At 42.1% G+C, this 14925-nt stretch overlaps 1 protein-coding gene across 4 annotated transcripts in view; it reads left to right on the top strand.

The window, feature by feature from the left end:
- LOC122792228 (transcription elongation factor A protein 3-like) overlaps positions 1-14925 on the top strand; it is a 1160229-nt gene that overhangs the window by 642771 nt on the left and 502533 nt on the right. For all 4 annotated transcript variants that reach the window (XM_044059974.1, XM_044059973.1, XM_044059975.1 and 1 more), the window contains one exon: positions 14612-14737. In XM_044059974.1, coding sequence (XP_043915909.1) covers positions 14612-14737 — 126 coding nt within the window. The remainder of the gene's footprint in view (positions 1-14611; positions 14738-14925) is intronic.

Raw genomic sequence — 14925 nt, 5'->3', positions numbered from 1 at the left:
GCCTTGCAGATCAGGCTCGTCAGACTGATGGGGCGGTAGTTCCCACGATCCAAGGTGGATACCCCCTTGTGGAGTGGGATAACTATAGCTGTGCGCAATTCAGTGGGCACAAAGCCTGAGGTGAGGGTATGATTAAACATGACACTTAGGTGAGGTGCCAGTTAATTTTGTAGTTCATGTAGTACACAGCACGGGATGTCATCTGGTCACATGGATGCTGTATTCTTAGCCTTGGAGAGTGCGTTTTGTACCTGTGTGGCTGTTATTACCAGAATTTGGCAATCTTCCAGTATTGAGATGGGCCATTTAGGGGGTGAGAGGGGGGTGAAGTTGGCACTGAATTGATCTGCCAGGATATTGGTAATATCCTTGGGATCAGTATATTTAATACCATTCTGTTGTAGCCCAGAGCAGCTCTGAGCATTGCCATTTAGATTCTTGACATAGTTATAGAATGCCTTGTGGTGTCTTTGGAATCTTTGGCAATTTTATTTTCATAACTAGCTTTGGAGGATTTTATGAGGGATCTCAGCTTCTTAATGAGGCTGGAAAGGGAGTTTTTTGCATCCTGGGATTTTCCTCTTTTCTGCAACAGTTTCTTCCTTTTGTTGTAAAGTTTGTTTATGGCAGTGGACCACCAGATTGGCTTCCGTTTTTTGGAGGAGAGCATCTTGGTTCTATTTGGGATGGCAGAATTCACGCATGAGTGGATGTGCTCGTACAGTGCCTTAGTGTAGAACTCACCAGTCAAACTTTCAGTTTCCATCTGCATGGGTGTCATGAAGTTTGTAACTTCTGACTTGAGTAGCGTGAAGTTGGCTTTAGAGAAGTTTTTTATGGAGGTTTCCTTACTGGGGGGGGATGGGATGTGGATGTTAAGGGTGATTAGCTTAAACCACTATATGTGGACATTCTGCGCAGATACGTCATGTGCTGATACTTGCCAAATGTACTGCTGCCGGGCCTCCCTTTGGTTCATAGGTTCATAGGTAGGTACTAGGCTATCTGCCCGAGGGCATTTATAAACCTAGCCAGAGTGTGTCAGCTTTCGCCGCCCCATTGATTAATTAACTGGGCCTCTGTCAAGAAGAACCAATGAAGTGATCCCAGGGCTGTAATTTCCACTCATCAAGGTTTCTCTTGAAGAGTGTTAGTGAGTGGCTCTGCCTAATGTAATTAGGAATTTTATTCCAAAGCATGGGGAGTCTCTGTGACAGGAATCTATCCCTCCAGCATGTTTTATTTATTGTTGTAGAGAGGTTTAGCTCACTAGAGCGAGTGGCTCGCAGTGACTTGGATTTCTTTAGGTGGAGCATGTCCATCAATTCTGAGTTGGACATGGCTTTGTGAGTCAGGCAGAGATCACCTCTGAGTAAGTGATATGCCACTGAGTACAGCTGGAGTTTTTCCAGTCAGGCTGCATAGGAAATATGTTTGAGACCAGTAATCCTCTTGGTGAGGTACTTTTGTGGTCTTTCCAGCTGTTGGAAGTGTTTTGTGAAGTACATCCCAAACGGGGCATTGTACTCTATGATGGGTCTGATGAGTGACGAGTAGAGGGGCACTATAACCTCTTTATTTCTAGATGCAAACCCTTTAGTAATTAGATGGGCTACATAGAAGGATTTCCTAACTACTTTGGCAATATGATTGTCAAAGGAGATATTACTATTTACCTGGGTCCCCAGATCTCTTATTACCTCTTCTGTATTAAGGGGGCTGCCACCTATGTGGTAACTCACGGGTGTTTTGTTTTTCCCAAACGGGATGACTATGCATTTTTTGGCATTTTAGCTTGAGAACGTAAGGCCCTTTTGGAGAATGTCTATGTCAGCTGATGAGTCAATTATGGTTCCCAGTTTGCAGTCATCGGTGAACTTGGTTAGCCATAGTCCTCCTGTGTTTGCCTGTACTTCTGAGAAGTATATGCCGAACAGTAGGGGTCCCAGGACTGAGCCTTGTGGGACACCACTTGTGACTGGTTTAGAGTCAGACCTGGAGCCCACTATTCTTACCGTGTGAGTTCTGTCTGTAAGCCAGTTGGCAACTCATCTCGTGACGTAGGCATTTATGTTCAGGCTGGTGAGTTTTTCTATAATTTCTGAGTGGGGAATGGTATCAAAAGCCTTGGCGAGGTCAAGGTTGGCTGTGTAAACTACCTTCCCCTCATCTATGGCCTTGGTGACTGTCTCGAAGAAGTCAACCAGGTTTAGTAGGCATGATCTGCCCTTAACAAAGCCGAACTGGGTCGTGTCAAGTGTTTGGATGTTTCCAATGTCTTTGTTAATGAGTTCCATGATGATGATGTGCTCCATAGCCTTGCAGACCAGGCTAGTCAGGCTTATGGGGTGATAGTTACCAGGGTCAGTTGTGGCCCCTCCTTTGTGGAGCAGAATAACCGTTGCTGTGTGCCATTCTATGGGCCCGTAGCCTGTAGAAAGGCTGAGGTTGAACAGTGTGTTTAGGTGGGGGGTTAGTTCATTCTGTAGTTCGTGCAAGACGCAGCCTGGGACACCATCTGGCCCCATTGATGCTGTGCTTTTGGCTTTTGAAAGGGCTGTTTTCACTTGGGTGTCTGTGATTTCCAGGACACTACACTATTCTGGTATTGTTGTGGGCCCTTTTGGGGGTGAGAGGGGGGTGAAGTTTGCACTGAATCTATCTGCCAGGATGTTGGCAGTATTAGTGGGTTCAGTATATTTTGTGCTATTTTGCACTAGTTCAGAGCATATCTGCGAGTTGCCACTTAGATTCTTGACATAACTAAAGAAGGCTTTGTGGTTATCTTTTGAATCCTTGGCTATTTTTCTTTCAAAGTTAGCCTTGGAGGATTTTATGCGGGACCTTAGTTTCTTACCGATACTGATCAGGATGTCTTTCCTTCTTGGGATTTGCTTTTTTTCTGAACTTGTTTCCTCCTTCTATTGTACAGCCTATTTATGGCAAGGATCCACCAGACTGGTTTCCTTCTCTTAGGAGAGTGAGTCTTGGTTTTGCTAGGGATGGCACAATCCATGCATCCTTGTAGGTGCTCATAGAGTGCATTTGTAAAGGTTTCTGCATCTTGGGCAGCGTTATCCTTTAGCATGGGGGCTGTGAAACCTACCACCTCTGTCTTAAGTAAGGTGAAGTTTGCTTTAGAAAAGTTTTTTACTGTGGTTTCCTTAGTTGGGGGTGGTGGTGGGGTGTGGACATCCAGAGTGATTAGTTTATGGTCTGATCTAACCAGTGATAGGTTAAATAAACAACTATACAGGTCTCAAACCCAGAACCCTATACACCATAGTCCCAGTAACAGTCATGTATGTCAGACAGAGCAGTGGGATGCTGTACAGATGTATGTCAATATCTAGGGGGGTAGTATGTGGCCATGGCACCCCTGTACCAGCAGTTATTATGTGTCAGGCCAGACAGGGGTCTGTGAATGCATAACCTATGGTGGTAAATGTATACGAGTCGTTATGTGGTATACCCATCTACATGGCCATCTACATCCATACTGTCAGGTATGGTACACATGTTGTGCACTAAGGGGTTATGTGTATACCTCTGGACTGTACAGAGTGTGTCAGAATGTCCACATATATTGGCCAATATCTCTGCTGCAGTCCACAGGGGCATTACGTGCTAGCAACGGTACTTTACTATGATGTCCTTCGGATGTCTGTCAGTAGCCAATGGCACACATGTTATAAGCAGATGTGACCTCCCACACACACCATGTCTGTAAAGACAATCCCAATGACTGTAGCAATGGTCTACTAATATACCTGCAATACATACCTGACATCCCCTTGCACTATCACTTTGGGACTATAGAGTCTGGGGTAGGGCTACACTCCATGTCCAGGACATATGGTGAAAATATATGTACATATAATTATCCAGCTAGCCATATATATATATGATTACACATGTGTTGTACTTCCAATTACCACTGTCATGGCAACCACCTACTATAAATCCCTACATCATGTGGGCTGGTCCCTTTAAATTTCCTGCGTGATGGACATCCTTCCTGTGTGTGGGCATCAGTGTTACAGACAGCAGGTAGCAATACCTCTTACAGGAGAACCGGCACACTCAGGGCAGCAACATATTTGTAGGAGGTTCAGGAACTACAGACAGAGTGTGAATAGAGTTGTGTTATGCTTTGTATAGTACTGGTGTTACAGGGTGTGTGTGTGTACATACTACTTTACCTTGGAATGCAGTCTGTCTGCATAGCTCTCAACTGTGGGCCTATCCTCTTGGTAGCAAGAGGTGTGCCTATCATGTGTTGTCTGTCCACCACACAGGTCCTCTGTCAGATATTTCACTGGCAGTGTGTGTGTTGAGTGCTATCACTACATGGCTACATCCATTTCTGTTTCTAACCTCAATTCCCTGACTAAGGGTATGCTGCAGACTATCCTGTAACACCAGCAAATTGCTTAGTGTATGGCAACAGTTTTCCACATATGAGCCTGTGTTGCAGCCTCTTGTCCTCCACCTACATACCAAGTTTTGCACATATGACATGCTGCCAGGGGTTGTTCTGTAGTGGGCTGTGAGTATATCACACTGCCATTGCTGTTATCAGTCCACTGCTGTTGTATCCCGCACACATACAGTGGGGCTAGGGCCATATACTTGTGGGCATCACCTACACAATACATGTGTGCCCTTATGCACTCCAGAGGCCAGTGTATGTAACAGTGGTGTATGTCCCTGCATTATTGAGTCTGGGGGGAGAAGCACCATACATGACCTAGGCTGTTACAAAATGTGGGGGTATGAGGGGTAAGCTGCCTTAAGGTATCTGGATGTACAGTACCATATACTTCACCTATATTTACATTACTTACATAAATTGGGTTAATGCAAGCCTACTGCCTCCTGCCATACAGACTGTTCTGTTTGTCAGTGTGCTTGTGATGGTGTCAGTTATGCCTTGTTATGTAACAGTTACAACCCATTTGGTTGCATGATGTCTATACCACCTACTGATTTTGTACAGCGTGTAGATAGAGGCTGCTGAACTATACACATGCATTACATACTGTTGACTGTTTGGTATTCTGTGGCCCAGTCTCTCTTCACTATTGTACAATTTGATGGGCTTGGCCTGGACAGCAACAGTTGTGAATCTTTCCAGACTACTGTATTGGTATAACTGTTTCACAGTTGCATTCCTCCGTTTATATGGATGTCAGTGTCTGAACAGCTATATGACATGGTATTTAGAACTGTAATAGTACACAATTAAAGGTTTTCTATTTTTGCAAACCTGTGTGTGGTGTTTTTCCTATGACCTCTCTGTGGGTATATGTTGCAGGCAACGATTGTCATTTGTATGGGTGGCCCATACAGTGTCCAGTTGTTCAGGTGTTAACTGTAGGCATAGTGGCTGTTCCATATTGTGTGCACCTACTACATATGTATCTTACTGTACATATATCTGCATGTGTATGTGTAGTCACATGTATGTCTACAATATATATATATATATATATATATATATATATATATATATATATATATATACAAATATATATATATATATGTGTGTGTGTGTGTGTGTGTATCTGTATCTGCAGATCTGTGTCTGTGCATTTGTATCCTGGGGATGTTGATGGCTTCCACATTTTACATTTCCTATGGGAGGCAGACTGTACTGCATGAAATGTTACCAATACCAGCCTGACATCATACAGATGGGATGTAGTATTGTTAACATCTTGTGCCCATGTTGTGTCAGGTCCTGGTTATGGGATCTGCAACACTTGGTAGTGTATTGCAGGGCGGATGTGTTTGGCTTTGGGGGGGGGGGTGCGTATTCGTACAAGATGTATAATGTGTGGGGCCTCTCAACCCCATTAACGGTGCATGTGGGCATGTGTTGTTGTTAATCTGCCATTGCTATCTACAGACGTATGGCCATATATACCTATATAGATATATATATATATATATATATATATATATATATATATATATATCAGTTTACATATATATAACTATGTCTGTATATACCTACATGGATATATATCTGTGTACACATATGTAACTTGCCGTGTATATGTAGACATATAGGTGTAGACACATATATGTGTCAGTGTAGGCATTTGCATGCATACATGTTCATATACATTAATATATATGTATATATTTTTAGAAATGTATATATATATATATATATATATATATATATATATATATATACACACATATATAGAGATGCTGTATCTGTTTAGATATTAATATATTTACACACACATACATCTACATGTTGGTATACATTCTCTGTACTGTTGCATGACTGGACTGGATGATATATTTCTGAAAAGAGTAGATTTATTTAAATCTGGCATGGCTTAGTGGTAAATTACTTTGTGTGTGGTGTGCAGGGTCTTAGGTTTGAGTCTTGCAGAGGCTGTTTATTTTGTTGCTGGGCAGAACAAAGGCCATTGGCTACAGAGTGATTAAGGCACTTTTAAGCAGCTGTAAGCGGGTTTACATGGGTTTGCACGATGGTAAGCATTGCTAACTTCCGGTCACACTTTCTTCTACTCAGTTAGCTTCCATATTAATCTGTGTTGGCAGTGCTTACTCCCGTGCAGACACACTTAAACATGCTTACTACTGCTTATTTGTGCTTAAACCTGCTTACTAGTGCCTTATTCATTATCACACTGAGACTTCACATGTGCATTTCCTGCAGTACTCTAGTTCATAAATATGTGTTATTTAGTGGGTTTTGCAACAACAAAATTGGTTATAACATGCCTTGCCATGTAAATAGACTGTGCTGCAGTGGGCCTGCTCATTAGGTGGATGCTCTGCATACTACACTATTGCTGTGCTGCTTCATTTGTATATATCCTCCATAATTTCATACCCATGGTTCCTTCCCCCATCCCCCGAGCTCCATGTACACAGCAACCATCCATTCTTCAGTTGCTAGCCCAGCCATACCACACCTCCACACATTGCCCTCTTTCCATGTCTTGGGACTCATCCAGTATACTATCTTGACCCAAGCTTCTTCAGGCTCTTCATCCATTTAGTCCATGTACATCTGAGCCTTGCCTTGTTCATCTTTCGAGACATGTGTAGACAATGGTTTGACTCACAATTTTGGTTTGCCCCGTCAGGGATGGACCTGTTTTGAGTCAAGATTAGACTTAGCTGGTCTACACTGTTTCTCCCACTGGTAGCATCCGGTCCAGGGTTTTGAGAAGCAGCAGTTTGCTCTCATATACCGGCCCAGCCTCATCTCCTGGTTCTGTGGAACCAACGTCCCAAGTTTGACATTCTGAGCATGAAGCATGCCCACACGCCCCCTCGACGTGCACCAAGTTTTTTGCAAGACTACTGTTCTCACATTATGATTGGACAGGCACATTTTTTTGATATACCTAGACTGCTCGAAATACTGTATTTGAGCAGTGTACAAATGGTTGCTCGTATTAATCTACATAATTACATACATTTCCTATACTGTTGAATGACTGTGCTGGATGATATGTTTGTAATAACATCACTTGTATGTGTATCTGCCATGGCTTAGTGGCAAATCACTGTGCCTATAGTGCACAGGGTCTGAGATTTGCAACTTGGGAGTGCAGATTCTTTTTTTGCTGGGCAGAACAAGGGCTGTTGGATACAGAGTGACTAAGGCACTTTTAAGCAATTGTAAGTGGGTTTGCGTGGAGGTAAGCAATGCTAACCTTCGGTTACAGCTTCATACACTCAGTTAGCTTCTACATTGCTTAACCAGTGCAGGCATTGCTTTCCGCCATGCAAACAGGCTTAAACATGCTTACTGCTGCTTAAAAGTGCTTACTCCCACTTACCCTGTGCTAATTTCGTTAAAAGAAAAGAAAAGTGATAAAAAGGGGCACAAAGAGGGAAAGACAGCAGGAAAAATAGCCAGGGATGTGCAGGAAGGCTGAAGGGAAGGTCCATAGCTGCCCATTTCTTCTACAGCAACAGCTGTGCATATACACTGAATTTGGAGGTAGATTTGGACACTCAAACCCCTGGGTGGGGGTGAGGACAACAATAATAAGTTGTGATGCCAATTAGACCATATTACATGTGTCCAGTGGTCACATGTGTGAAATGGACAGCTATGTATGGGGCAAGATTTATTTTGTGTAAACAGAGTGCCCTTTTTTTCTTTTTCAGGTGAGAGTGGGATGTTGGGGAGGGGTCGTAGGTATATTTGGGGAGGTAGGTTGAGTAGGTTAACAGAGAAGACAAACAAGATGCATACAGGGGTGGTATGTGACATGTGGGGAGTAAACACCTTGGACGGGGAGGGGTGTTTTGAAGTTGCAAGCCCATGAGCCCCCAAATGGAAACAGTGGTACTGAGTTCCCCACCCATGGGCAGTCACCACTGCACCTTCATGGCCCCAAAGGTGGCTGTGCTGGGGGCTGGGTAGGAGGGGCAGGCTCACCCTCTAATTGCACCACACGGCCCTCAAGCTGGTGTAGCTGGTCTTAATCTCCTTGTCAAGCTCCCTATGCACCACGGCCAGGACCTGACGGCGGGTGACAGGTACCTCTCCGCTCTGAGGGGGGCCGAGCCCCATCCCCTGGGGCGGTTCCACCCAAAGGTGGTGCAGGGCCAACAGAGGAGGAGGTCCCAGGCTGGGCCCCAGGTGTGCTGGTGCCCAGTGCCATGGCCAGCTGAGGTGGGATAGGTGGGTCTGCTGGGACCGGCCTTCCCATATGAGCTATGGTGTTGCAGTTTTAAGAAAAATATCAGTTAGTCATAGTCAACAGCATTCAGGATTAGTTATAACAGTATGTATAGGTATTCCCATTAACCCAAGACACCAGTTTACAACAGTTGCAGACCAAGCAGAACACATGCATATATAGGACAACAGTGGCCATTACAACAGCATGCAGGTTTCATTGATGGCAACAGACCACCAATATGGGTGTATTTTAACATGGCACATGCATAGAACCAAATGTGAATATTTATAAACCAATAGGACATATGTCCCAACAAAAGTTTGGAGTGTACATGTACCCATTGAGGTGTGTAATAAGGTTATTGTTGCACATATGGAGGGGGTGAGAGAGAGAGAGGTCAATTAACAACTAATATATCCCTGTAGTTTTCACAACTTTCTTAGTCACTGCAGTGATCTGTCCCTTACATGTATTATTACACTACCCAATGCCCTTACTTTGTACAATGGTATGTTTGTAGATTAATATATGCATGGACTGTGTTGTGCGTATAGTCTACACATCTTACCTGTTATACCTGTTGAGAAAAATCATTGTTAACACTGCCTGACACTTTCTACACATACTCCTAGATTCCATGCTTGTAGACAAGTATATACATGACCTGTGTAGTACCTACAGTCTATACCTCTTACCTGTTATAGCTGTGGAGAAAATCTTTTTTAACACTACCTGACAAGTTCTAGACATACTCCCAGATTCAATGTTGCTGTTATACACATACCTAACAATCTGTTATTGCACACACTCTGGTCAAGGTGTGACAGGATGCAGGTGTTAATGTGACATATATTGAGAATTGCTGTCATACACTTTGGGTGAGATGCTACAATGACAGGTTTGTTTCCATATCCAGTCTCTTTTTATGTTCGGGTCTGGCTATCCATTAGATCTGGCTATCCATTATATGTCAGTATAAGCTGCCTACATTTCCTGGATCATCACACTGATTTGACAGGGGAACACGTTACCGGGCAGCAGATTTGGGCCAGTTACCTGGGCATGCTGGACAGATCGAACAGTTGAGGGTATGACTATGCTTACAGCTTACTACCTGAACATTCTGCCACAGTCTGTACAGTTGATGGTTATGATTATGCTTACAGATTACTATCTGAACATTCTAGCAAAGTCTGTACAGTTGTTGGGTCTAATTATGCATACAGCTTTCTATCTGAACATTCTTTTCAAACTATGTACAGTTGTGGGGTATGCCTACAACTTACTACCACTCTCGGGATTCGAACCCCTGCTGTGTGTGGTAAAACTATTACAGTTGACATCACTGTGCACTGTGATATCAGGGAATTGGTGTAAAGCGTTCCAGTGGTTTCTGTCTAAGTCTCCCTCAGTTGGTTCTATATGACTGACCTCTTGGGACTTCCAACATTGTTATACTGAACTTCCTACACATTTTAACTGTGTTCAACAGTGTGGGAACACTGCTTAATACAACAGTACTATTTATATAATGCAACACTACAACAACATATGAAAGCAGGATGTACACAAGCACTCCAGGGGTATACTTTTATTCACAAGATATTACACCTTTATTTCCATGCAACCTATATGACAGTCTTCCTGCCATATTGTCTGGTTTATTCAGTACATCCCATACACAATACACTTCTTTACTGGTACAACACTTTCTAGAAATGTTACATTTATTTGTTATGATAGTACATGCGGGAATATTACTAACCTGCCTTGCAATGCAGCCTTTGCAGTCTAGAAGCATGGGCTTGCTGGTTCGCAGCCCACTCATCTGCAGCTATCAGAGAAATACAGTGATATTTAGCCATTACTTATCCATAGTATACACAAGCTAGGCAATCATTATCTACGTAGTAGAATGGGTACTTACTCAGTGCTGGGGCATTGGCCATCTGCCTGGATTCTTGGATCCACTGCTCCAGGAGATCACACTTCCACAACTTCAGGTCAGCATGGTGATGCCTGACCTACTCACCAGTCTGGGGGATACCAGTGGTACTGGTGAGGTCACGGGCGAGACTGTCCCAGGCCTCAACTTTATACTGAGAGCCCTGGTACTAGCCCTGCAGTAGTCTCTCCTCATGGTGTTTTACCAGGAGCCATACCATGAATCTGGACTCCTGGGTGCCCCAGTGCTGCACTCTAAATCGAGTGCCCTCCTCAATGCCAGCCATTCTGCCTACGGTAGGGATCTGCAACCAGTTAAGGTAATTATTTGCACCTGTGGGGTTTAAATACACCCGATTTCCAGCATTTTCCTGTGATTGGATGGTTTTGAAAAGGCTAAGCTATGGGTGCATCTGCTTACCTAATGCTGGCATTGCTTAAAGGGGCATACCACTGGGCAGATTGAGTTAGCCAGCCTACACATTGCTTACCCCAACTAAGATGATCTGTGCAATGCTTGGTGTTGCTTAATATTTAGTTTGCATTATATTTTCCTTTTGGCATTGATGTATTATTTGTTACATGTTATATATGTGTCTGGTATCCGTGATTCATGTGTACATACACTGTATGGGGTCCTGGGGACTTCAACACTTTATTACAATAACACCTCACATCTGGCCTTGCTGCAGTACTCCAGTTCACATATTTATGTTATGTAGCAGGTTATACAACATTGATTTCCTATGGTGAAGATTTGTTTGTTGATACCTCAATCCTGTGTACTGCTATGATGGTTTAGTGGGTAACTACTGTCTCTGTAGTGTACAGAGTTTTGGGTTCAAGCCTTGCAGAGGCTGTTTATTTTGTTGCTGGGCAGAACACGGGCCGTTGGATACAGAGTGGTTAAGGCACTTTAAAGCAGTTGTAGGCGGGTTTCTGTGGAGCTAAGCAGTACTTACTTCTGGTTACAGTTTCTTACACTCAGTTAGCTTCTACTTTGCTTAATCTGTGTAGGCAATGCTTAACCCCGTGCAAACGCACTTAAACACACTTACTAGTGCTTATATATGCTTACTACTGCTTATTTGTGCTTAACCCTGCTTACTAGTGCCTTAATCATTATGACACTGACACTTCACATGTGCATTTAATGCAGTACTCCAGTTCACATTTAAATGTTATTTAGTAGGATATACAGCAAAAAAAAATGGTCATATACACATTTCACATGGGAAATGGAATGTGCTGTAGTGGCACTCGAACCAGGAATGCCTGCTCGTAAGGTGAGTGCTCTGCCCACTACACTATTGCTATACTGCTTCATTTGCATATATCTTCCTTGTTATCCTCTTCAGTCATTTAAGCTGCATTAACCGTAACTAAGCGATGGACACACCCGCGCACCTACACTTAGTTTTAATTGGATTTTTAACAAAAATAAAAGGTTTTCTTTTTTTAATTTATATGTTCTGCTGCTGTTGTACACATGGGAGACTGTTGATGGGGATATGAGGACACCTATGAGTGATCTCTCTCATTTCTTAACAGCTTCTGCTATTCTACATTGCAGGGGCGTGTTTATTCTGAGAGCTCTGCTCTCAGACATGCCCCCTGCACTCGTACATGCTCCGTGTAAGCCTAGGAGCTTGGGCAGCATGCCTTCATTATTATGCATGGCGCGCTGCCATCCTGCTCCTACATGGATGCTTCCATGCAGGACTAGGCTAGTCCTGCACAGAAGGCTAGTGAATCTGTGTGTGTGTGTGTGTGTGTGTGTGTGTGTGTGTGTGTGTGTGTGTGTGTGTGTGTGTCTGTGTGTGTGTGTGTGTGTGTGTGGTTCTGAGAGAGTGAGTGTATGTGTGGTTGTATGCGTGAAAGTGGAAGTGAGAGAGACAGAGAGTTTGAGATCAAGTAGTGGTTGCAGTTAAGGTATGTACACCTGTCAATCTCTTAGCACAAGAAGTCTAAACAAAGACTACAATAATGGGGGAGAAAGGTACAGAAATGGGAATAGATTATAAATATTCCTCTTATAAACTTTGAACTTTGCTAGAATAACAGGATTTGTTTTTACAATGCATCTTCTGAAGGATATGAAGTCTAAAACCCAAAATGCATGTCATTATTTAGTGACTTCAGCCCCTCAATGATTTGCCAGCAAAATACAAATTTTATGAGGAACAGTCCAAAAGGTGAGTTAAAAATCTTGACATTCTTAGTAATTCTTGACTGTTGAGATGTATGGAAGTATAATACATTTAATGGCCAGCATTCTTAACTGAGTTTAATCCCGTGTGTTTTTAAAGGTGCACTACTTCTGAATGTGTGAATGTGTTTGCATGTGAGTGAGTGAGTAGTTGAGTGAGTGAGTGAGTGAGTGAGTGTGTGTGTGTGTGTGTGTGTGTGTGTGTGTGTGTGTGTGTGTGTGTGTGTGTGTGTGTGTGTGTGTGTGTGTGCCTATGCGTGTTATATGTGAATGTCTGTGACAAAGAGACAGAGAGAGAGAGTGCATGTAGACATTAAATACCTACCAAACTTATATTTTGGAAGTAAAATAATTCCTCCAATAGCAGTTAAATATACTAGTACAAGCTTAAAACACCAGGTGGAAGAACGGTGGAAGAACTGTTTTGCATCCAAAATATTAAAAAAAACAGTAATTAAAAAAAGAAAAATACAAAACAGTTTAACAGATAGTCCATTCTCTAAGCACAATAAGTCCCTCTAGGATGTGTAAATAATGCCATTCTAGGGGTGTAGAGACACTCTGCCTATGGTGTCGGGCCTCAGAACACCCCCTTGGCATGTATTACTTACACAATAGCACACACACTGTCGGGCATGATTGCTTATGAATCAATCAGAGGGCGTTAAAAAAAATTGGGAAGAGAGAGTGAAAGGGAATATGCAAAGAAACAATATGAGGACATCCGTTTGGCTCCCAAGTGTGCAACAAAGTGTAGGAGGTTGATGATCTTTGCTTGGAAGTGTTTGCTGGATATGTGAAGGAAAGAGAGAAAGAAATAGAAAATTGTGAACGTTTTCTTGGTAAATTTTAAAAATTCCCTAAATAGCACTCTCTCAGAAATGTTCTGAGAACATATGAATGTAACTAAAGAAATTACTCTTTTGGGCTGGCATACAGGATATGAATTAGTAAAACGTAGTACAGCCTTACTATGTTTAATGCTATTGGCTGCCAAATTTGTAATTGAAGTACTGAATCTTGTAAAGTACATAAAAGAACTGGTGGTCAGCTTTTTAGAAAAGGGAAGGAGAAAATTACATAAAATTAAATGGAATGTTTGGTAACTATACATGAAGAATAATGTTCAGGAGGAGTGAGGTTTACAGGAAGGCAGGAAGTAAGCAATCCATGTAATGTTGGAGTGAATGATAATTTTGATAATTTTTAAAATGAAAACATACATGGAATGGATAATGTACTAAAATTATGAAAAATGTTATTTTCTACTAATGTATGCATATCCTTGTCATTAATTAAAAGTGAGAGTTCAAAAGAAGGTGTTTAAAAAGAGATCTAGGGTGGACAGACCTTCTGTTTGTATATGAAAACATTATTATAACCTGGTCTAAAGTTCTGTTATACACATCTGTGCAACTGACAAATAGTAGGTCTCAAAGATACTGTAGTTTAAGGGAAAATCTTTTTTCTAATTTGGTTAACAAACACACAAAATATAATTTGAGGAAGCAGTAAGATTCTATACTTGTAAGAGGGCTGTGATAATGCCTAACCAGTACAAAGTCTATTGGTTGCTGATGTCTCACCATCTTTGATTAGTAAACCTATTGGTTACTCAGGTCACTATTGGAGTTAACATGTTATGCTGTTAGTATGGGCATATACATCGCAGACAATGGGATCAACCTCATGAAGTGAATTACTTGTTATTGCTTACTTGGGTTATATTGAAAATCTGGTCTATTCCTGTATTCATTCATTTTAGGAGAAACTCGAGTGACAACAAGACAAGTGCCATATCCTCTTTCAATAGGCCATCTTCATCATCTTCTTCTACTTCCTCGTTTGCCTCTTCAGATCCAGAGATGCCACCTGCCAGCAAGAGGGAAAGGTAAAATAAAAAGGTGCATGCAGGACATGTCCTGGTGGAGTATGCCATGATTTTTTTAGATTTACTCATAGTGTTTGATTTTCAAAACATATTTTGTTTTCAAAAATCTTTATTTTTTATGCTAAACAGTTGCCTTAAAGATAATGATCAACTATAAGATTGTGAATAGTACACATAGTAAAGGCAAT

This window comes from Protopterus annectens, chromosome 1.part2 (genome assembly GCF_019279795.1).
Source record: "Protopterus annectens isolate FY-2018-M chromosome 1.part2, PAN1.0, whole genome shotgun sequence".
Classification (NCBI taxonomy): domain Eukaryota; kingdom Metazoa; phylum Chordata; order Ceratodontiformes; family Protopteridae; genus Protopterus; species Protopterus annectens.
Note: the sequence above shows the minus strand (reverse complement) of the source record. Positions and strands in the feature narration are given on the sequence as shown.